Source organism: Alosa pseudoharengus, unplaced genomic scaffold, assembly GCF_046254945.1.
Source record: "Alosa pseudoharengus isolate Yale_2024_CS ecotype anadromous, Long Island Sound unplaced genomic scaffold, YU_APseudo_1.1 YU_APseudo_1.1_scf_4, whole genome shotgun sequence".
NCBI lineage: Eukaryota > Metazoa > Chordata > Actinopteri > Clupeiformes > Clupeidae > Alosa > Alosa pseudoharengus.
Genome location: NW_027468774.1, coordinates 7,738,914 through 7,763,646, shown reverse-complemented (window position 1 = coordinate 7,763,646; position 24,733 = coordinate 7,738,914). Strand labels below are relative to the sequence as shown.

Below are 24,733 nucleotides of genomic sequence, written 5' to 3'. Positions count from 1 at the left end.
TATAAGTATAAGTATGATGTGATTATGTATATATCTTCTGTATTTCTGAATATCAAGGAAAAATACTTTGTGTCTCATGATTGTTTTGCATTTATGTCACCTGAAGCATGCCGGAATAGAAATATCTATTCAAAAGTACAGTTGATCTGTACATGCCATGATCAACTTTTGATTATTTACAGTTTTTCTCCTTTGGTTTGGCTCATTTCTTGAAACAGAAATTACATTCTCAAAACACTAAGATCATTTGGCAAAACGGTCTTATAATTCAGCACAACACCAATGCTCACTTGCAAAAGCTCATATCTCTCCCAAAACCTTTCACTCATGCTTCAAAACTAAATTCCTTTCCCTGAAAATTGCAAAGATCCTTCTCAATTACTTTTGCTCATTTATTGAAACAGACCGGACGTTCTCAACACTCTTGGTGCTTTTGACAAAATAACCTGGATGGTTCAGCACACCATGGTTCACCTGCAAAAGCTCATATCTCTCCAAAAACAGTTCACTCATGTGTCAAAACTAAATTTCTTTCTCATATAAATACAGTAGTCAGTGCCCCCAAAATACATCATCCCTTTGGCATTGAAGCACTGCAAGTCAAAATGTTTAGATGTTTTGTCACCATTGAAATATCTCTCATGTCCAGTCTTAGCCCAGTCCTTCATTGACAATGGTTACTACTTGTTTTTGTCTAGCTAAAAGAATATAATTGTGTATAAAAGATGTGCACAAGTGACACAATGATGCAAAGATTGAACAGGTAGCTTTGAGAATTTCAATTCTGATCGGAGAAATGTACCAAAGTGACTGAGAAAAACTGTAAAAAGAAAATGTAGTGCAATATAGTGCAATATAAACACATAAACAAAAGACAAGGAAAATTATATGTAGCCTACAGTGCTGTAAAAAAAGAGAAATATATATATATGTGCCAGGAGGTGTGGCAATGAACAACCTAGGGAGTCGTCTGGCGTGTCATTCTCATTGGTTTAAATGATGTTACGCCCAAAACACACCCATGACTGATTAAGAAACATAAGGCCCACCTTCTTGTGCCATGCGCCGGACGTTTCATAACGTTTCATAACTAAATCACACCCAATATGGACAGGAAAAACCCCAAAATGTGTTTATTCGCCAGTGACCATGCGCTTTAGACTGCCATAATAAGGCCCTTAGAGCTGCTGAGAAATCCAGAGAAGCAAATTATCTTAGTAACTACCAGTCTGTGCTATCATCTTTTTAATCCACTGTAACACTTAAAAAGGCATCAGCGCTTTGAGAGCAGATTGAGAGCGCTACTGACAGCAGAAAACATTTTGAGTCTTTTCTCAATCCTCCACCAGCTCCGCTACTTCAGCAGCAGATGACTTTGCAACATTCTTCATTGAAATAGTTGCTAAAATAAGTGCTCAGTTAGATGAACCTATAGGGCTTTGCCTTGTGTTGGCATGATGGCATTGTTGGACTCTTTCTCTCCTCTTGATGAGGAAGCGGTCTCTCAACTGCTTCAGCGAAGTCGTCCAACAACATGCCTGCCCCGTCTACTCTTCTACAGTCTATCGCACCTGCTGTTCTACCGGCACAGCAGTTACACAGGATTTCAGACAACACTTCATTCAGTTATGGAATAGTTCCTACTTCTTTTAAACAGTTCCTTCTTCTTTTAAACATATTCCTTTGACATGACATTCTCCTTTCTACACTATCTGAACTGGGAATTTCTGGGAAAGCTCTTGACTGATTTGAATCTTTCTTTAAAGGTTTATCCTTTACAACATTAGGAAGATCAATCCTTATCTGCCACAAGATTCCACACAACTTCTTGTACAGACCATGGTTATCTCCAAGCTGAACTATTGTAATTCAATGTAAGCTGGCTTACTGCTTGTGTAGTAAGATTGTTACAACTGACTGCCTTTCAGATATAGGCTTGCTATAGGCTAGCTATAAGCTAAGGGGTGTAACCCACTTCAAGTGAATTATGCTAAGCTAGGCTAACAGAATCAAACTGTGTCATTGCACACAGTAAAGAGAAGAGTATCCTCTTAGCTAACTTTTGGGTAGCAAATAAGATAAATTCCAATATGAGTGTTCCTATAGTGGTGCCTATTTATGAAGATAGAAGATCGCCTGTGTACCTTCAAGAGAGGCTGGCACAGGTCCTTGTTGTTGAAGTGATGGTCCAATGCTGAAACACATCCCACCATAGAGAGTGATTCCGTCACACTGTTTTGGGATGGTCGGGCCACAAACCTGAAGGACACACATGCAGAGAACAGATGAACACCATTGCAATATGCACCAATGTTACACTGTGTAGCAACAGACATTGTTATTAAAATGCTACATTAGCCAATGAAATTAGGTTTTACACTTTTTTACAGGGACATAATAGTGAAGTGTAGTTCTGTGTATGGATGGAAAATAGGTGACAAATGAATAAGTAAAAAAATAAGACACAAGGAAACAGGCCTGGTTGCCTACCACAGTCTTTGTGGATGTTCCAGTCTTGCTCATTGAAAGGCCAAGGGACATATTGACTCCATCTGGGGGAACTGTTAGAAAATAAGAACAGTCAATGGAACAATCAGAAGAAAAATCAGAGAGAGAATGAAAAACAAAATAGGCTAGGACATTTACCATAACCCACTGTATGTACAACATGAACACTCAGCAGATATCAGATCAACAGCTTATTAAATGAAGTCAAGGTAAGGACTAAAGACCAAAAGTAGGTTTAATGTATTGAAACCTACATGTAGACTGTATGCATAGACATAAATATGGGGCTACGTGTCAGTGAAAATGAGTATGGCTAAAGAAACTCTCATGAGCATCTCTGGTGGACATACTGAGTACTGTCTGAGTGTCTAATTCGTGCCACACACCACATACATCTATATTTTCTATAACTCTTACCATTTATTTGTAGTGGTGAACAGGAGCTGTCTGAGACCTGGCATTGATAAACCCGTCCTCTCCTATCCAGACCGTTGCTATGGTGCTGCTCTAGAGGGGCACTCACCAACAGACTGTGAACAAAGCAAATGTATTTATATTGCACATTTTAAACACTGGTTCAATGTGCTTTACATAGCCAAAAGCAAACGGTATAGTACAGTACATAAAAGCATACAAGGGGGGAAAAAGTTTAAAAAGTAAAGTATAGATGAAATGCAAGAGAGAGACATAAAAGAAACAAAGTAGAACAAGAGAGGTTATGAAAAGTGGACGCAATGTTCAAACTATTTGAAAGCTGCTTTTCCATTTACCAAATGAGACAATTCGCCATGATGTACAAGTTATCTAACTGCATTAAATGAGTTTGTAGAGAACTTCCCCATATTATACCGTGGGCTACCACAAACACACACACACACACACACACACATACCTTGAGTCACTGTGCTGAATCACTCTGTAGCCAAAGCCTTCAGCAGCATGCTTCAGTTGTATGTTTCTCCAAGGCATAGACTCAATGTTATAAGCCATCACCATTGGATGTCCTGAAAAGGAAACACATTAGGTGCAGTAAAAAAAAAAAACATACAGATAAGAAAAATAAAAGTTATTTTTTTTTAGAATTAGTTTTAGAAGTCTAATGTTTTCGAATGTAGCCTATACGGACATCTATCATCTGGTGTAGCTAGGTCTGTGGATTGTAGTGGAAGCTAATTGTTGCAGCAGGCGCTATGCGAACGGAATGCTTCAGTCACGTGCCCTGTGTAGCCTAGCCTACTTATAAGCTATAAATAAAGCTAATATAAAATTAGGGTCAAATGTATTTGCTCCAAAGAAAGTTTTTGATCTGTTTTATATTGAGTATGGAAGAGCGCAATCAGAGAGGAATAGTGGTCCGAGTCAGACCCTGTGAGTAGCCTAGCCTAAGCCCTGATATTCACCCACCATGCATAGGGCCTACTTTTTGACTCACAAAGTCACTGAGTATCATACAACTGTCAGTTAAAAATGGAGGGGAAAAGGGGGAAAAGCTTTGTTCAAGCAAGACCTTTCAGTGGCATATTCTATTGTTCCTGTTAGTTGGCCCCATTTGTTATGTTCATGATTGTTTAACACTTCCTCCTTATTCTTCGCTTCATAGTCCACTGATTCCCCTCATTGTTTTGTTATGTCAGGTTCTTCATTTTTTGCTGGTTTTCTTCCCTCTAGGTCCTTGTCACTGTGTTGGTACGCGCCTTCCCTAAATGATCTTACAGTATTTATTTATATTTCTGTTGCAGTGACATTGTGTAATGTATACCTAATATATCCCTTGTGTTATACCCTCAGATCTTACCGAAGTGCTTTATCCTTGGGGTCAATTTGACCCCAGCTAAATAAACCCTCAGAAAATGATTATAATTCATATTGTTACCCAGTTTTTTGTGACAGGTACTTAACAAGAGTGTAATAACTATCATCAAAAGCCCTACAAAACAATCCCACTCCCCCACACCCCTTTATGAACCGTGGAACCCTGGCTGGCAATATTACCCATCCAGTGTCAGCAGCCCAAAGGCTTCACCTTTTGACTTATACAGTCCTGCCAAAATGACTTATGTAATATGTACTTGTATATGTAATAATGATAATAACAATATGTTCTCATACTATTACAATAATAATATCCATAATGTGTCCAAAACATCCAAAACATGAAGCAAAAAAAAAAAAGTGAACCATATATTTTATGATGTTAAACGTTGCTTGAGGTCAAATTGACCCCAAGGATAACAGGAGGGTTAAGTCAGTATTTACATTGCATAGTCATTCATTTAGCAGACTTTAATCCAAAGTGACTTATTATGTCAATTATATTACAAGAGCCATTCTCCCCAGAGCAACTCGGGGGTAAGTGCCTTGCTCAAGGGCACAACGTAGGAAGCCGGGAATTGAGCCCACTACTGTATGCTAGCCCAGCTCCTTAACCACTACCCTATCAATGCCCCATTCTGCCCCATAAATTCTACGCCAGTGATTATAAACTGTGTTATGTGTTTTTTTCCCCTTTTTTTTCTTAGTTTACTTTGGTCAACTATTGTTGTTTTTAAAGGGCTTTATAATAAACCTAAACCTAACCTTATCCACCAGGTGAGATACAGTAAAACAGTTCAACATCTATATATTGCACATACTGTACAGTATATTGCAGCAATATAGTGCTTTATCCAAACCCCTAGACGCCCCCATTTTGGTACATTGATACATGTAATATATCCCTACATACGCATGGAAAAGATATAAACACAGTGATAAAACACAAAAACCTATCACCAATGCTGTCTCATATTCCCCTATAGGGTAGTATACCCCGCCAAAAATCACTGAGACTTCTCTTCACCCCGAGCCGGGATTTTTGTATCATTGCTTAATTTCCATTTGATCACTTGATGCTACAGTATACTACTATGGAGATATTTGTCATTTGCATCATCATTCAATTAAATAACATGTTATCATAGCGTCACATCATAGCATGTCATCAGAAGTGTATGCATCATTACTGTACTGTAATGTAACAATTGTAGTGGCACTTACCTGCAAGAATGAACAGTGCTGTAAAGACAGCAGCCATATTTTGTACCAAGTATAAAGTTCAGCATTCAGATGAAAAGCATTCAGAGGTGTTCAGTGAGTGATGTGAGTGATGTGATGTGATGTGATACATGATGGGTATGTTTATATATTGGAGGGTGAAGAGGGAGGAGAGCAGGGGGTGGGGGTAATATGCTTTATTATAACTATTTACATGGTATTAATAAATGTGTCAGGATTCTGCAGTGACTGATTGACTTTGTGCCACCCTGGTGGCCATTTTGTGCATTACCCTGTGTCTGTCTGCTTTTGCTGTTTCCACTTGTGCTCTGTCATCTGTCTTTGTCCCCGCCTATCTCCATATATGGTCTGCACTTCCAGTCTCGTTAGTTTCCCTCCGTTTCTGCTCACACCTGTTCCCCGTTATTGTCTTGTTAGTCTGGTCCAGTACTCTTTGTTTCCGTTTTTGTTAATTGGTCTTTACCCCCCCCCACCACCCCTTCCTCTGTCCTTTGTCGGTTTGTCTCTCTGTTTTGTTCTGTCGGAGTCATGTCTATAAGTAGTTTGTGACAATAAAGTGCGTTTTCTGAAGTTTCGAGTCTTGCGCTTGGGTCCTATCCTGCCATACCCTGACAAAATGGTTTGTTAGGTATTTACTATCATTAGATAACATTTGTAAATTACTAGTAGTTTATAAGTCACTTGCATATAAATAACGAAAAGAATCCACATCCTCCAAGGTGATGACAAAGGAAAATAAACTAAGAAAAACTTGGTCACTGCACACTCTATCTCTTTTTCTTTTTCTTTTATCCTTTAATAGTTGTCCAATATCATGGGTTACAAGCATGCAGTAAGTATCAATTGATGCATTTTGATTTGCTGGTGGTGTAAAACTTTTGGTGGTGTTGAACTTTTGGATCTCACACCTACGGACTCTAACAGGCGCGCCTGCAGGTGTACGTCCGTACGCACTGTGCGTACCATCAGGCTCTACAACGAGAGAAAATGGGTCGGGTGTGCGTACCATAGCATTAATTCCTGCAGGCGCCCCTGGACTCTAAGACCCTATGGTCTGAGCGAAGAATTTGACTTGAGACCTTTTATTTAAAAGAAACTTTATACTGACATGTTTAAATGTGGACATAAATTGTTGGATTTGATTGGAAATGACAATATTTGTGATTTATTTGTACTGAGGAAAACATGATGTAGTTATTGACTATGGTGAATAAGATAAAGACACAATTTGTATAATGTACTGAAAAGACTTAATGAAGTGTATTGATTATGTAACTTGTGATTAGTTCATAGTCAATATACAAGCAATTTTACTGAATGCAATTTGAAGTGTTTGATATTATGCTGGTTGTTTTGTAAATTTTGTAAATGATAGGCTCCCTTTGTATGTTGTAAGTATTTGCATCATAATGGATTGTAGGTGCTTTAAAACTGGGCTTGCTAGTATCCACTTTAGGAACCTTGACAAAGGCTGATAGGCTGAAACGTTGGGATAAAAATAAAAGGAAAAAGAGAGAGCGTGCTTATTCTACGAGTGCTCCAGAGTACTCGTTACCGGCTAAGAACGTCTTAACAGTACTTCTCACTGAGGTCACCAACAGGACATACAGAGGAATTACAACTTAGAATACATAATCCAATTTACGTTCCCATTCTTTATTGTGTTTACCTGTGATGAATCAGATTTTAGCGTGCAAAATAGCCTACATTTAATGGTCATAATAATGTGATGAAAAGCGGACAAAAATGCATCAAGTTATGAAACGAGACGTTGCCAGAATAGTTTGACATTATCTTTGCTAAGTGAATATTTTATTAGGCCTATGAGGTAAAAAGCAGAGAAAGCAACATGTGGTTTAGTCTGTAGCCTACTGCTTAAAAATCTAAGCCTACACATTTCCTCTCTTTCTTACTCGACTTCTTTCTTATCTTCAAACGTGTTCTTAAGTGACACCGCGAAAAATTATTGCATGGTGCAACAATCTAATCTTAAAATAATAACAATTATTTATGTCTCTGTGTGGTATATAACCTACTTGGGATGCTTACATGCAGATGTCAAAGTGTTTCTATTTTCGTATTGATGTGAATGAATGTGTAGATCCGAAGTTTAAATGGTAGGCCTATCTGTGACGTGCAGTCACCTGACATCACCGTCAAATCAGAGGATATTTCAGAACTATTAACGTGGACAGCTCCCCTTTAGAGCATCTTAAGAGCAGTGCACGCGCGTTCACGCTACGAGCATGTTCGGGAAACAGTCGGAAAAACCAAACGAACGATCGTAAGATGAATCGTAGAAAACCCTCTTAAGAATGTGTCTCCGTCGTTATCGGGGAAGTGGGCCCAGGCTCAGCATGCATTTGTCCAAAGTGATTTGGAAAATTGATGACTCCGATGGGATTTGAACCCAGGACTTTAGCTTGAAAGGTTAGCAAGCTTTAAAAAAGCTATTATTAATCATTAATCATGACAGTAATAATAGCAACATGAACATGAGAAAAGGCAAACATGAGCATGCATATTTGTTCAGCATAATAAGATGTGCATAATAAATAACTCAATAAATGACTTGCTAATGATTTAGCATAAAGATGAAAGAAAACTATTTTCCATTTAATCTCCAGTACAAATATGTAAAATAAGACAAGATAAGATAAGATAGCTTTTATTACAATACAACAACGTTGGTGGAAATTGTTTGCTACAGCAAGAAAAGAGCTCAGCCCAGTGGGAAATGGTACAAAAATGCATAGGGGAGAGTGGGGTGATTGGTGCCAGTGGGGAAGTATGTTTTGAGTCAATGTGTTCTGTCTAATATGCTGTGCGATAGGGTATTTAGCCTGTTTTGACACCCATGTCAGAAGCGTCAATAATTATTACGTTTTATTAATGTTGGTGTTCAACAGTTTTATATTTCTCGTGTTCACCGTCGATTTCGGTGCAAGGCTACAGCAACTTTGTTACCTTACTAGTGTAGCGTCAGATAGCAGACGGTTACTTTGTTTGCGTTAGTATCAATCTGTGGTTTGCGACATTTTGTCGCATTTTTTCTGTAGTGTAGCCATAATGTTCTTGACAGTGATGTATGCCTGTGCTGTGTGTCATGCAATGCCAGTATGCTGTTGTCCATTAACAGAGAAAGGCGTTTAAATAAAATACAATAACTGTTTTTAACACCCCCCCCCCCCCCCCCCCCGCCCCGGACTACAGCACCCCCAACCAAAACTCACTTCCCACGGCCCTGGGCCCACTTCCCCGAAAGCATCTTAAGCCTAAGAGCGTCGTAAAATCCCTCTTACGAACGTCTTAAGATTTGCCGACTGTTTCCCGAAACCATCGTAGCTTAAGAGCGTCGTGAAAACACTCGTAGATCTACGAGTGCTCCAGAGTACTCGTTACCGGCTAAGAGCGTCTTAACAGTACTTCTCACTGAGGTCACCAACAGGACATACAGAGGAATTACAACTTAGAATACATAATCCAACTTACGTTCCCATTCTTTATTGTGTTTACCTGTGATGAATCAGATTTCCTCTCTTTCTTACTCGACTTCTTTCTTATCTTCAAACGTGTTCTTAAGTGACACCGCGAAAAATTATTGCATGGTGCAACAATCTAATCTTAAAATAATTACAATTATTTATGTCTCTGTGTGGTATATAACCTACTTGGCATGCTTACATGCAGATGTCAACGTGTTTCTATTTTCGTATTGATGTGAATGAATGTGTAGATCCGAAGTTTAAATGGTAGGCCTATAGCTGTGACGTGCAGTCACCTGACCACACCGTCAAATCAGAGGATATTTCAGAACTATTAACGTGGACAGCTCCCCTTAAGAGCATCTTAAGAGCAGTGCACGCGCGTTCACGCTACGAGCATGTTCGGGAAACAGTCGGAAAAACCAAACGAACGATCGTAAGATGAATCGTAGAAAACCCTCTTAAGAGCGTGTCTCCGTCGTTATCGGGGAAGTGGGCCCTGAACATATGCATAACATAGGCCTACACAACGTAATATAGGCTAGCCTACATTAAATTGATCCACATATCACAAATATAGCCTACAACAAATGCTGACATCATAAACGCACAGTGTAGCCTTTAACCTACACTATCAAAAAGAAGAGAAGCTCTGAGGAGGCCACTGAAACAGACACGCAAAGACAGATAAATAAGTTCATCTACCTCGCTGAAGAGAGCTCTTGTTTGTGGATGGAGCTTACTTAATATCCATGCCACCTTTCACCGTGGTGCACCGAGACTCCCCGATAACACTATGCATCATTTTAAACTGAAGATTGAGGTGGCCCGTGTTCAGCTCCTTGGGAAACTCACGGTAATATTCAGCTAGCCTAGCTAATATGGCATATTGTCGTACCATAAAGCTAGCGTCATAGGATATCTCCATTTGTTTTGTTAATTTGTTTAGTTTTTGTTTAGATCTCCCAGGTCTAATGTAGGCCTAACATTTTTTAGTGCATAATAGAATAATAGACAGGGGGACGGAGAGCTTCTTTTTTTCTGATCGTGAGTGGTATGACATATAAATACGCGTGCTTTCCTGCAGGCACCCCTACTTCCCACGGCTATGTTAACTAGTGTCAATTCAAAGACCTATTTCCATTTTTTGGATTAGACTAAGTGCCACTAGGATATTGTTAGTGCAGCCAAACAGTGTGTCATATAGTCTGTGCTGTTTTTTATGGAAGTTGCATAAATCCACGTCGTTCTATTACATGTCCTTTCATAATTAAATAGCCTTCCAATAGGTTGAAGCTTAGCTTTGCTACCAACGTGCACACGCATGCATTGAATAAACGCTCATACCACGACTTAATTCTATGCCTCTATGTTTGATGACACCAAACAAGTATTTACTACTAATTGCAGAAATGTTTGTTTTCTTTTTCTGTCCGCGGCTCCTTGATCAATTGCGCAGCAAATTATCAGACGATGGCCCGGGAATAATTTCACTCTGCAGACCATTGTCCACATTGCGGACCGCGGCTCATAGTTTGACAAATGGTGACCATCATGCTGCCATATTAAGGCCTTTTTACGGTGTGTTTTAGCCGTGGAAGGCTCTGTAGAAATCTGGCACCCTATTCAACGAAGTTAAACTGAAAGAGCGTGCCGTTCACAGACACCAAGAATGAACGAGTTCACAGTAACGTTCATCAGGCAGTAGAAATACAGTTCAGTTCACGTTCGCTCAAAATTAGGGCTGTCAATCGATTAAAAAAAATAATCTAATTAATTACATACTCTGTGATTAATTAATCTAAATTAATCACATATATAATTTTTGCTGTGAAAGTATTTTAAATATTTAAATGAATCATTGAATAATCAGCATTAGTGACATTAAAGTTCAAAAACTCTTTTATTATTATTTTCACTGTTCAAATAATGGCCATAATAATCTATGATATGACCTAATATGCTGAGGAAATAAATTCAACAGTGCTTCGGGAAGAAGTTTTTTTTTCACATACAAGGCATTTCAGGGCACAGATATAACCTAGGGGACACAATGAAAATAAATGAACACTCCCCTCAATGTCAACACTTATTTCTTTGCATTGATGTGTGACTATAAAGTTGATGAACTCCGGTGATATGCAAATTCCTTGCTGCAGACATTGCAGAGGACTTTATTTTCAACACTTTATTTTTATCAACACCATCAGGCCATTTTTTAAAAGTAAATGTTCCAATCAATGATCCAGGCAGCACGTTTTCTTCTCTCTCCTTCATTTTACAGTCTAATTTTTACTGACTAGAACGGCTCGGGGTCAAAGATCATACGGAATCGATTAATCTGCACTCATTTTTTTAATCAGTTATTTTTTCTCAAATTAATTAATCGAAATTAATCAGTTATTTTGACAGCCCTACTCAAAATATGAATGAGTTCATGAACTTTTGTTCAATGAACGCGCTCAGGCACAACATTGGGGAGGGGGGTAGCTGAAAGTTGACATCTGCCCTGACTGAATACTGATGAATAATGAAGCCGAGGCCCACTTGCGGCGCCGCAGTGAGTTCGTGGGCTACCGTTGCATTGTGGGGAATGGAGTATTGGTGCGTGCAAAACAGCAGCCGGCGGCTGTGGCCTGCGGGCCGGTTCTAATACTAATCAAATATCATCCCGGGGGCCGTAGATAATTCATTCGGATCCGGCCCACGGGCCTTGACTTTGACATGTCTGCTCTACCGTATTTGGATTTTTTGAGTTTTCAAGTCGCTCTGCCTGGCTGCCTATTCCTGTGTTTTCGTCATTAAAACCTACATAAACTACTCTCTGCTTCCTGAGTCTGCTTTTGGTTCTACAGTCACTTACCTGGCCTTACCGGCCCTGACAGTGGGCCCCTTTTGCGGTCGTGGCAGCTGTGGGTCCCCCCCCATTCTCCCTTCTGCCTTTTCTCCATCAACAAAGCATACAACAGAACTGGGTTTACTAATAGATGTATTTCCGGTTTTGAGCAAAAGGTCTATAGCCATCAAACATCCAAGAGAAAGGAACAGATAGACACACATGGCATGAAGGAAACACAGAATGAACACTGATATAGTATCAGATACTTTGGTTACCTTGGTGAGGCCAGCAGTCATGAGAGCCAGTAGGATGAAGCCACCCACCACTCCACCAATGATCTCCTTAGTTAGGTCTGGCTCCTCATAGACCTCCACAAGAGTCTCAATCTGCAAGGCACATGCACAACATAATGTAAATCAATAACATAGATCAACACAATTCTCATTTTCTTTAAATACATATTCATTTAATTTGCTAATTGTACATATGTAAACATACACATACACACATATACACCATCTTAAACTCTAAACTAACACTTGTTCAGTTGTGTTTGCCTGTTACCTTGACAACAGATGGGAGGTGTGAGGAGTCCGAGGAGTAGAAGATGTACTTGCTGTCGTACTCCAGTGTGGCCGAACTGACCAGGTGAAAAAGAGCAAAACGCAGTCCAGTCTGAGAGTGACAAGGAGATAATACGGAGATAACAATTAGGAGACAACAAGGAGACAATCAGGGGACAACAAGGAGACAACAAGGAGACAATCAGGAGACAACAAGGAGACAGCAAGGAAACAATCAGGAGACAGCAAGCAAGGAGACAATCAGGAGACAGCAAGGAGATAATCAGGAGACAGCAAGGAGAGGTAAAGACGGGGTGGACCGAAATGGTGACAACAAACTGAGTTTTCAGTGAATATTATTGGGCTACCCCTGGTTTCTTTTTTCCATGAAGTTTATTGTTTTCTCTTTGCTATATCTCAGCATATGTAATGGTAGCCAGCTGGTCCATAGTGGTGCAGTATATCTCAGTGCATATCTAAGCTTTCTCCTCTACACTTGCCACCAAACCATTCCCTCCCACATTTACTGAACTTTTCCACTGTGGTTGACTGTATAGGCATACAGTAGCCTACATCTGGCTGTGCAAGATAGCATGGGCTAAGTGATAGCATGGGCTAAGTGATAGCATGGGGTAGGTGATAGCATGGGGTAAGTAATAGCACGGGGACCAGTGCTAATGTGCTTTGACAAGTCCTAAAGTGCTAACATCATTCCTTGAGTTTTTCAATTAGCTCTAAGATCCAGGCTACACCGGGTCCACAAGTGAGGCACCCCGTTCACATAAAATAGTTTTAGAAGACTGGTCTAATTCTTTCCAACATACGCATTGCTATCATGTCTGGTGTAGGCAGTTCCATTGACTACATAGAAACTAATTTTTGCAACAGATGCTCCACGAACACTTCAGTATAAGTAAGTATATATACTCATTTGAGCCCGTGAAGGAAATTTGGTCTCAGCATTTATCCCAATCCGTGAATTAGTGAAACACACTCAGCACCAGTGTTGGGCAAGTTACTGAAAATTAGTAATTAGTTAGTTACTAGTTACTTCTTTCAAAAGTAATTCAATTACGTTACCAATTACTGTATATCAAAAGTAATTAGTTACTAGAGAAAGTAACTTTTGAGTTATTATTATTATTAAGTTATTATTATCATCATTATTGCAATCCTTCTGTAGGCTACATGGAATGAGTTCAATGGGATGTAATGTGAAACAATGTTAAATGGCCTATTTTCAAAGCAGTTATTGTCTGCTCACACACACATACAACCTTAGGTTATCCTCATCCTGCTTTGAACACAGTTGTATTATATAGCATTTTAAGCACCAGCAGTTTGGGAAAAGCCTGCGCTGCACAAGTGCTGACCTACCGAAATAAGTTCTAATGCATCTGAGAGTTTGGGATTGTCGTGCACTATGCAGAAGGTTACTCTTCAGCTGATAAGGTGTTCCAGAGAGAAGTTGCATGTTCCGTCGCAGACAAATGAATCCATAACACCATGGACGTCAATTCCGATGTAAACATACTGTGCAAATAACTCAAGTCGCTTAGTACGTACGGTAGGCTATTTGGAGGTTTCTTTATCTGGTAAGTGAAATCTGCATTTTCCTCTTGAGTTAAACGTGTGCTTGCTTGTGTCAAGGCTATATATAGGCTACTGTAGCCTATTGGTGTTGTGGCGTGGCTATGTTGTAAGAATGAGAAATTGATATAACGAGGCTTTTGCGCAATAGGCGGAAAAGAGCGGAGATAAACAACAAATGCACTTTTACTGTAGTGGAGCTTACCAGATGGAAACGAAAGGGAAAGGCTTTTATGCCCATTTAAATTGTAGCCTAATGCACTCTTGTGTGTTTTAGCATAAATCCGAAATAAGGAGGAATGTGAGGAGGCTATTAACTGTAAAGAATGCATCTGCAATCTAAACATGAAACACAATCGCTGGAAACACAGCTAAGGTCGGGAGACAAGCAGCAAATATGCATCTTGTCTGCAGTCGTTCATTCAAGATCAACAGAGTAACGCAAGTAACGAAGTCTTTGAAATTTCAGTAATTGTAATTGCGTTACTGGATTTACAAAAATACTTCGTTACATGCTCGTTACCACTAAAAGTAGTGGAATTACAGTAACGCGTTACTTTGTAACGCATTACTCCCAACACTGCTCAGCACACAGTGAACACACAGTGAGGTGAAGCACACACTAATCCCGGTGCAGTGAGCTGCCTGCAACAGCAGCGCTCGGGGAGCAGTGAAGGGTTAGGTGCCTTGCTCAAGGGCACTTCAGCCGTGCCTACTGGTCAGGGTTCGAAGCGCTAACCAGTAGGCCACGGCTGCCCCAGGGTGTGATCCTTTACAGTCTAGGTGGAATACCTTACTGCTGAAGGTGACCAGCTTCATCATTAGGCTGTCCTGCAGGCCAAGAATGGAGTGAACGTTTTCTTTTACCACTTGAAACTGCAGGTTGTACAGCTGTTCATTTAGCCTGCAAGACAATGTCACTGTGCCAATCGGCTTAATCGTAGTGCTACAAGATTGACCTGCTTCAGTGTGCCGGAAAAGTTTGTAAGTGTGTAGGGACATAACGTTACATTTCGCCCCTGTGTCCACTTTAAGATTCAGTTGTTTGCCATTAACAGTCACAAAACAATGTCCTTCCATGTGAATTTTCCTTTCATCATCATGCAAAGATAAGCCTTCAATGTAGAAGATGTCTTCACTTTCACTGCCAGAGTCTGTTTCCGCATATAGCTGGTTTACCTGTCTGTTTGGTCTGCTTGACTTGGCAGACCTGCATTGGCTTTTGAAGTGGTTCTGCTTCCCGCAGTTGTGGCACTGTTGGCCTGTTGTGGCGTTATGTTTTTTTTTTTTTTTTTAAACGGCAACGAAATTGTGAATTTCCAGAGCACACTTGGCAATGGACTCCTACGGACTTTCCCCTAAAGATGGCAGCAAAGATGGCAACATTTCCGGAAAGGTACTGGCTTGATGAAATTCATTCTGGACTCTCTATCCGACCACATAAAGACCTCGGGATACTTCGGTTTGGTTTTAGGGACCCTCTACTCACTACCACGTAAGTGTAACGTTGTTTGGAACTGTAGAAGAGGTATAAAAATAGCGTTTTGTAGCGGCGAATTAATATGCCCTTCTCACTTCCACGCTAACGAGTTTTGACTAAAAACGGTAAAATCGAACTTTCTCAAAACACATCCGAATGACATGATTTTGATGTCAACTCAACGTATGTACTCCCAATCATCCGTAAATTGATCTAAAGTGCATTTTACTCCGGATAATTCCTTTAATTTCATGTTTGGGATCTCTATCTAACTATCTATGTATCTATTTCTCTGTCGATATCCTCATCCTCTGCTTCCCCCTCTTCTCGCCCCCATAAGTCTGCTCCAACCACTGCCGCATGATGCGTTCTCAATTAAATGGAGTAGCATAGGGCCTACGTTCAAGTTGGATCTTTATAGAGAGGATCCGAAAAGTATCTACTTTATGTAACATGCTGTTGGTGCATGTTGACATTGTATACTTTCTCTAACAAGAGTGAAAAACAGTTTGCAGTACAGCTACTATTTATTGGTTAAATGTTGGTCCCTCCTCTGTCTCTCAGTGCCCTATGCACAGTGCGTGATGTGTCTGGTGGTGGTGATCACTGATCAGGCAACTTTTTAAAACTGAAAATGTTCGCCTACAAGCTCCTCACGTTCCATCTTCAGCTAACTCCACAATAAAATAAACGATCTTGCTGCTTTGCAGCCTCCGTTACATGACATCAGCCCCCCACAAAGGAAATAGGTAAACACAATGCGTTAATATTTCGTAAAGCGTTATGTATTTGTGTTATGTACATGTGTTATGTACTTTCCTGGCTAACTCCCTCCTCTTTCAGTCTATGCTCCCTGCTCTGGCTCCGTTCGTTCTTCTAATTTCTTGTGTTTTCTGGTAGACGCTCCGTTCGTCTCCTCGCGCTGGTTTTACTGCAAACTGTGCACAGCCAATGGGAGTATGAAACGTCATCATGTAGCATTACGGCACAGTGGTCATGGGAAATGTAGGAAGTACTGTCGGGGACATATGACCGAGAACAGAGCCTTATGTATCATGCATGTAATGCCTCATGCATCACCGGCCAAACTGGCTAGTAAGTTTTTATTATCACCCGCCAAAATTAATTTTAACCCGCATTTGGTGGGTTGGCGGGTGTTGAATTAGAACCCTGATCCCAACCTGCAAAAAGTCATTTCAGGGAGGTATCATAAAGTGCTCGGTTCCAGTGCGGCCTACCCAGGTCCACCCGGAGCTGGAATCTGGAAGGAGACTTCAGGTTTGCGTAGTTGATATACACCAAACCACACTACCATGTAGTGCAGAAAGCGACCTGAGTTTCCGGCCCAATTTCAATCTCCGGCTGTCTGGGGGCTCAGATGCTGAAGAGGATACTGTATCTAGGCCCAACAAACCACCTGCTTCTAAAGATAAGGTAGTTCCACTCAGTACCCGATCTAGAGATACAGGATCAGAGAGAGGATCCATTGGAGGAGGAATCCTAAAATTGACCCACCAAAAGCCAACATGTCACCCCAATATGCATTACAAAATGACACACTGATCTAATAGACTCGTCTGGTACCAAATAAATGGTGCACATTATTTTTATGGACAATATAGTAAACTTATCCACCAATATGAATAATTGGGTAAATGCTGATTGGCTAAAGAGGTGTTGGCCTTTTGCATATGGGGCAGACACCTGGCCAAAATTACTGAGAAGGTGGTGTTCTAACACCAGCTTTAGCGGGTATTAAAGTTCGCATCCAAGGGAGTGGACTTCAGAATTTGCGCATCTTCTCACCAGAGGCCTGGTTCCTTGATTCTGCTGCAGAGGACATCCATCCATTCACATCTCCTGCCTGGTTGTACTTAGTCTCTGCGTGTTCGAAGCTGTATACTGGATCTGCATCTCAGACTGTTCTCCGTGGATTACATTGTTTCAGAGTGTTTTAATTGGAGGTTCTGGTAGAGGCTTTTTTCCACCACAATAGCACACAACTTCACAACATGGCCAAATAAATGACAGAACTTAGTGTCTGTGGTGCTCGATCACATCCATGACGTGCAGAACGATTGACTAGTGTGCCAAACTTGTTAATCTAATTGTACACTGTTAGACATTTCAGCAATTTCTACAGTACTTTACTTCATATCACACAGTAAAATACTTTAAATGATTATTAGAGTAAGTTACTGTAAATATGGTGATTTTGCGTTATGAGTGGGGTAAGTTACCAGGTTTTTTAAAATTGTGGTAAGTTACCCGTTTTTTTTAAATTACGATAGTGTACGTCACCTGTGACCCCACACAAGTCAGTTTGTTCCTCTACAACGGCTAGCTGCTACTGTTTCGCCACTGGACCTGAGAGAACTTGACAAAAAGGTAAATGCACCGTAACAAAACAGACACAACCCTGTTCATGGGTCTTCTTTTCGTCAATGTTTGGTAAAATAGCAGCTATCGATATAGTATGACACCGTCAACTTTCTGCCAACAGAGTGAACAGACATAATGCACATTGACATAACTTAGAAGCTAACGTTAGCCAATGTAAAAACTCTAGGGTGACTGACTAAGTGCTAGACGTCCCCGATTTTGGTAGTCTGTCCTGTCCTGTCCTGAAACCTAGCTGTATAATGTCGGTTCGCGATGTTTTGTTTAAATTGGCAGCTGCTCTGGCTATCATCTTTGCAGTTCAACTGCTGGACGTTTATCATAGTAGTTATTTACTGAGGTATGGTGAGATAGCTAACGCTAGCTTTAGGTTAGCCCATGTCAGGGGTTGGTAGCATTAGAATACCAGTGGGCTATGTGTTTTTGTGTGTTTATTTTGTTTCATATTTAGTCTTTATCAAATGAAGTGTTGTTGACTGGATAGCGCTGAATAGTTTAACGTTGGTGTTGCATGTTAAGTGAGCCAGTAGCTAGCAGTAGTGGGCGGCTAGCTTGCAGGAGGGCAGGATCGATCTCTGTAACATTAACAGTAATCTGTGTTCACATTAAAACCCTACACGTCTTTGCTTCGATCTGTCATCACCTATGGTTGTAGCATGTCCTAAAGGTGATGTAAAAAGCTTCACCTTCATCATAACTGTTAACGTTACTGAATATGTATCTAATACAATACTTTTTTTTCATCTTCTCTTGTCTACATTCTTCGAAAGGAGGGAAGTAAATGTATGAAACCAGGACAGGTGATGAAGAGCCATTGTGACTTTCTTCGTTTGTGTCAAGACTGACACTGTTGGCAGCACTCTGTTTATAACCAATGGAGTAATTTTTAAGGCCAAGGTGAAGTGAAATGTGTACTTTGGATGAAATAAACTTTTCAATATTTTGCAAAGTTTGGCTGTGTTAATTTGATCAGCAGTAGGTTACTTCTATATGATACATTTAAAAGGATAAATAAATACAATATTATAATTATACACACAATATGAATTATTAATAGTAATATTAATAATAGAATAGTGTCCAGTACAGTACTGTTTATCTGAAGGTTTACAGTACTGTTACTGTAATTGAGATACAGTAGTGGTACTGTAAATCTGAATTACAGTAACTTACTGGCAAAAGTGCTGCCAGTTAGTTACTGTAAAATACCACTGAAATGTCTAACAGTGTAGGCCTAACATAAACCACAACTGGCTTAAATGAACAGAATAAGTAGGCTATGCGTGTTTCAAATCCAAATTGTTGTTACCGTTAATTTAGCTAATTTATCAACATCGATTAGCATCCCGTACCAATGGCCACAGTGTGCCACACTTTAACTTTACTACGCATCAACAGATAGCAACTTGCAACCTTTTCTAATGTTAACCTATGCCTCTGGCTTACAGTTGGCTATAACACACGTCTCCACCTGTGATGTTGATTACTTCCTACTCAAGTAAGGGACAGATTTAAATGAAAGTCTGCCGAGTCTGATTTACGTTTACAGTTACCTTATAAACAGCTTATTTAGTAGGCGGATTGTAGCATACTGTCCACCAAATGAAAACAGCAACAAGCAGCATAGCAACATAAACAATCAGCAGCTGTATCTATTGTATACCTATTAATTTTTATAACCAACAAATATATAGTTGGGCAAGTTTATTTCAATTATCTTCATCTATATAATGCTGCCCTATGGAGCACAGCTACCAGCAAAAGTATTCAGTACTCCCAAGATCGCGCACATTCGAAAATTCACATTTTTGACATCAAATTTATGATGTTGGTGCTGACACCTAATAGGGGTATTGCTAAATCACAATTAATAAGGTACAACAGGATTTGCATGGCGCCTGAGGATGTCGACTTGGCTTCTAGAACCCTGTTCCGGGCCCTCAAATCGAGGGGTTATAGCAGGACTTTCCTCAGGGGCATTAAAATGGAAGCCTAGCTGCTCTTCGAGCAAGAGTTCAGACCAAAAACGGAGGACAGTACCCAAAAGGAGAAACATCTTGTCCCCTTTGTGTCGACCTTCTCTCCCGTTTCCCAAACTCTCAATTCGAAGATAAAAACAAACTTTCAAAAGTTGCAGGACTTGCAGGTTTCGGAGAAACAAAAATCTCCAAGATGTTTTAGTACATGCCTCCATGAGCAGAGGACTAAAAACAGAGAAATATAGTAGACCTACATTTATTACGAACCGTTATACTCAGCCAACTTGGTATATTGTATGCAATAGGCTATATATTGGTCAGAGGAAAAATAGCCTAGTCGAAAGGCTAAAACAACACTTGTACTCGATCAATGACACGGGGAAAGCTACTTACCTCTCTGAGCATTTCAGATCAAGCACCAATCTGTCCATTATGGGTCTCGAAGCAGGATCATATTGGTCCGATAGAAAAAGATTGGCTAGGGAGAGACATTGGATTCTAAAAACTGAATACAGTGCACCCTAATGGCCTCAACCAAAAACAGTAGAGCCAGTCTGGGAGAGGATCCAATATAGGGTATTGAAGTGTTCCTTAAAGAAGCACTATGCAACAATTTTAGCAAAAATGACCTTAAAGCGATGGTTCGGAGTAATTTCACCCTAGGGTCCTTTGCACCATGACCCCGAGCCAAACACCCTCCCAGAACCTTTTTTCCCTTGGTCGAACCCTGGTTGAGTAGCGCTGTCAGAAACTAATGACGTTCTGCAGTCGTGATGGAACCAACTTTTATCTCGTAAATTACCCCACTAATAATGCCCTGAATGGTACGAAACTTCTGCAGTAGTACAACTATGACCTTTAGTCCAATAACAAGGCATTAGAAAGTTTGTAAGTGCACCAGGAGTTTATTTAAATAAGACTTGCCTGATTATCTGCTACTATACCGCTGCGTCGACGTTTCTTCCATGATTTGGGAAAAGCCCGTAAAAGTCCTTGCAGGAAGCTATTACATCAACGTTTTTTGGTATATCCAGTTTTTAATATTTTTTTTCCGAAGTGTTTACAACTTAGTGTTAACTAATAATGGTTGCAAACTGGACTACGAACAAAATATTAGTGCATTCCTGGATCTACATCCTTATGCATGCTTCCTGCCAGGACTTTTACGGGCTTTTCCCAAATCACAGAAAAAACGTTGACGCAGCGGTGCAGACATGTCGTCCCCCCACTTATGCCAGGGATGCCTTGGTGTACTTGTACACACTGCAGAGACAAGCCAACCGATCGGGAGAGAAAATGCTGTGGACAAAACCCAGCCACCTGTGTGAGCCTTCTGCCTCACTTCACACAGTACTGCCTAGATGAAGGTTTTCTCCAGATTCACAGGCAGTACAGGGAGGACATCACAGCATTAGGCCATGTAATGGTGCATTCATGGCACTTCGGAATGACGAAGACCGCCCCTGTTATTACGTTGTTTTTCCGACTGCCAGCGTTCATGCAGAGATGGTTGATAAAGCGAGACGATTCATAAGAGGGTAAATTCTGGCACGTTGTGACGTGGGGTTCGAAGCTATCACGCCCATTTAGGAGTCTAGCGGGAGGTCCAGTGTCTATGTATTCCTATGGGAGAAATGAAAATTTTCACGGAATATGACCAATCCCTTAGCCCTACATTCAGCGATGTAAGTTTTGAACCCATTTTCTAGAAGCCACATGTCTCCCTAACATTCCGACATTGAAATTGTATTTTCCAACGAAACAAATAAAGCTTTATAAAAAAAAAAAAATAGCTTTGTTCGTGATCTGTCACTGTCTCCTCAAAGCTCTTGTGCACAGCCACCTGTTCTCAGAGGCTCTAGACTCAGAGATGGTTGATAAACTAACCTAACATATTTTTTGCTAGAACTAGTAGACTACCACAAAGTTGCTGAACATATGTTATTTCAGGTTTGTTTGCAACAATATATAAGTTTAACCAAAGTTCTTAGCTGCTAGCTAGCTAGCGAACATTCCCATTCACTTTCCGTTTACTGTGCTAACGTTAGCTAGCTAACTAGCTAGCCCGGTTAACGGGGCAAAATGAAATTATTCATTCAGTGTCCGAAAGAGTGTTTCATTGGCATCACACACAAACAATGACTGTAAAATAGTATACAAAATGATATGTATATGTTATTATTGCTTATTCAGAGAAAAGTTTATGTTTTGACACGCCTATTTAGGAGTCCGGAACTAGTGCCATTTCGTTCCATTGGTGAATCGTCTTATGATACATCTTATGGCGGCCTTACATTGTACGATTTTGGTCTGTTTTCACAGTCGGCGACTAAATTTCCAAAGTCGGACAGAAATCATGGGAGTTATACTGGAATCGCGGCGCGCTCCCGTGAACTAGATCGTTAAGTGTAAGGTGCCAATCTTAGCGGTTTTAAGTCAGTCGGAGTCAGTCCTTTTCTAGTTTTGCCGTTACGACAATATCAAACATGTTTGATATTATCGCAAGTCTTTCTAGTCGTGGCTCATGCAAATAGTGACGTGAACTATAAAAACCAATAGTGACCTCTCTCCAACAGCAAACAGGAAGGGGCAAAGTAGGCGACAGCTGTAGCCTATAATTATTTGTTATTCTTATAATATTTGTCATTTCTTATACATATTTAGTCGGCTCTTCCACGTGACAGAACAACTCTATATCGGTTAAGGATGTCACGCATGAAACAATGCTGCAGAAACACGAAAATACGACTTTGAGTTTAGTAGGCCTAGGCTATAATTTTCAGTTCCTGTTTATCTATTGCACGATGGGTAATAATTTAAAGGAATCTAGTTGCAGTCTTGTAAATAGTGACCCTGCAAGGTCCCTAGTCATTGCAAAATCATAGTCTGTGACTTAAAACTCTACTACTTGTCTTTAGATGTGAGAGGGTCTGAGACTGTAGTCTTTCAAAAATCTTTTCCAAATCTTTGCAAATCTTTCCAAAGTCTGTCAGTGTAAGGAGGGCTTTAGTTAACTATAGAATCTTTGGTTCATGTGCTTTGATGCGTGTTCTTCTGTTATATTATTGGCGTTCGGAACAACAGTTTGGGGATGTTTAACATAGGCCTACATTTTAAACACTCATCACTTCACCCTGCATGGAATGTTCCTAATTGTACGAATGGGTTGGTTTGTATACATGGTTTTAGGATCTAAAAAGACATTATTGGTCTTGTCATTGTAATTCTTGTTCTAGGGTTGCTACGGGTCATGGACTTCGTAAAGTAATGAAATTTTACATTTCACTTATGGGAACCCTGTCTACAATATATTATTATTATTATTATTACTTTTATTATTATTATTATTATTATTAATACTACTACTACTACTACTACTAATAATAATAATACTAATAATATGATATATGATTGTGAGTACGCACTAGGAAATTGGCATCATTTGGCCTCTATAGGGGGGCGCTGCAATACAGGAAGTGAGCTTGTATCTCAGCAACGCTTTGATGTATAAAGTCCAAACTTGGCATAGGGTCTTGGCACATGATCGTGAGAATGTGTGGTGGATTTCTATGACTTAACGGATGCATGTATGGTTTTTATAAACTTTGATATTACTGCAATTATTATGAGACTTCAAGGCCTGTACACATCTTAAACAGACCAGACCAGCAGTCAAGGAGTGGGGTGAAGGAGTTCACAGTGACACCTGGCTAGATGGTCGAGGTGAAGGAGTTCACAGTGAACTAGATGGCCGAGAGCGAGAGGATGATGTAATTGGATGATGTAATGGTGGTAACAGCAAGGCCAAGTAACAGGTGGCAAGATAAGAAGCCCTGTTACAACTGGACTTTATGCATGACGAGACAATGGGTTCCACCAATAGTCGTAACCTTGGTGGATGCTGATAGGCCAACAGGTGTCTTTCGAGGGAGGCGAGAAGGCCCAACTTCAAGGTTAAGGAGTATAAAAGATAGGCCGCAGCCATTTTGATTTCAGATCTCATCGGGGGCGCCAGCTGATGACATCTCACATCACCCTATTGCTTGACACCTGGTCTGGACATCGTTTAGGCTGGACTATCATTGCAATACGGTGAATAAAGATCAACAGTCTTCAGAGATCTCCTGTCTGCATTGTCTCCTTCGGACGCTTTGTTCCAGAGTGCTAATTAGTAAGTAGTTAAGTGATAAATTGTTCATTGGATTCGGAAGTGGACCGGTTTTTCCACGACAGATCTGGAGGTTCCAACCGAGATTTGACACAGGATTCATCAGGAAAGCAGTTCTGCCCCGGGTGAAGCAGGTCACGGCAGCCGTTTCCCCAAGGGCCCAAAAGGTAGGCAATTTTGCTTACATTAGGGGGAGCCAGGCTGTTGTGACTTGTGGGTAGCCTGGGACTAAATTGTTTACTGAATCCTCAAAAGAATAGTGGAGACATAGGAGGGAGATTGAGTTACACTGTTGGTCTTTAAAAGCGCATGCGTTTTATGATGATATGGTATTTTTCTTTATGCGATAGAGAAGTCAGAATAATGAGAGTATTCTGAAGCCTTTGAAGGTCAAAGGGAACAGACAGTGCGACTGATCTGTAAGGTATTTTTTGTGATTTATGATATATGGTATTCCTCTATGCGATAGAGAAGTCAGAATAGGGTTATTCTGAAACCTTTGAAGGTCAAAGGAAACAGACAGTGCGACTGATCTGTAAGGTATTTTTTGTGATTTATGATGGTATTCCTCTATGCGATAGAGAAGTCAGAATAGGGTTATTCTGAAACCTTTGAAGGTCAAAGGGAACAGACAGTGCGACTGATCTGTAAGGTTTTTGTGTTTAAT

At 40.3% G+C, this 24,733-nt stretch overlaps 2 protein-coding genes across 2 annotated transcripts in view; one reads left to right on the top strand and one right to left on the bottom strand.

Annotated features, from left to right (window-relative positions):
* Positions 1-5,643, bottom strand: part of LOC143103335 (integrin alpha-X-like) — a 34,024-nt gene extending 28,381 nt beyond the window's left edge. Inside the window, exons 1-5 of the mRNA XM_076267169.1 lie at positions 5,545-5,643; positions 3,401-3,512; positions 2,926-3,038; positions 2,491-2,561; positions 2,145-2,259 (exon numbers count right to left, since the gene is read on the bottom strand). Coding sequence (XP_076123284.1) covers positions 2,145-2,259; positions 2,491-2,561; positions 2,926-3,038; positions 3,401-3,512; positions 5,545-5,581 — 448 coding nt within the window. The 5' untranslated portion in view covers positions 5,582-5,643. The remainder of the gene's footprint in view (positions 1-2,144; positions 2,260-2,490; positions 2,562-2,925; positions 3,039-3,400; positions 3,513-5,544) is intronic.
* The window catches only part of grnb (granulin b), a 269,480-nt gene that overhangs the window by 77,224 nt on the left and 167,523 nt on the right, over positions 1-24,733 (top strand). The gene's annotated exons all lie outside the window — the stretch shown is intronic.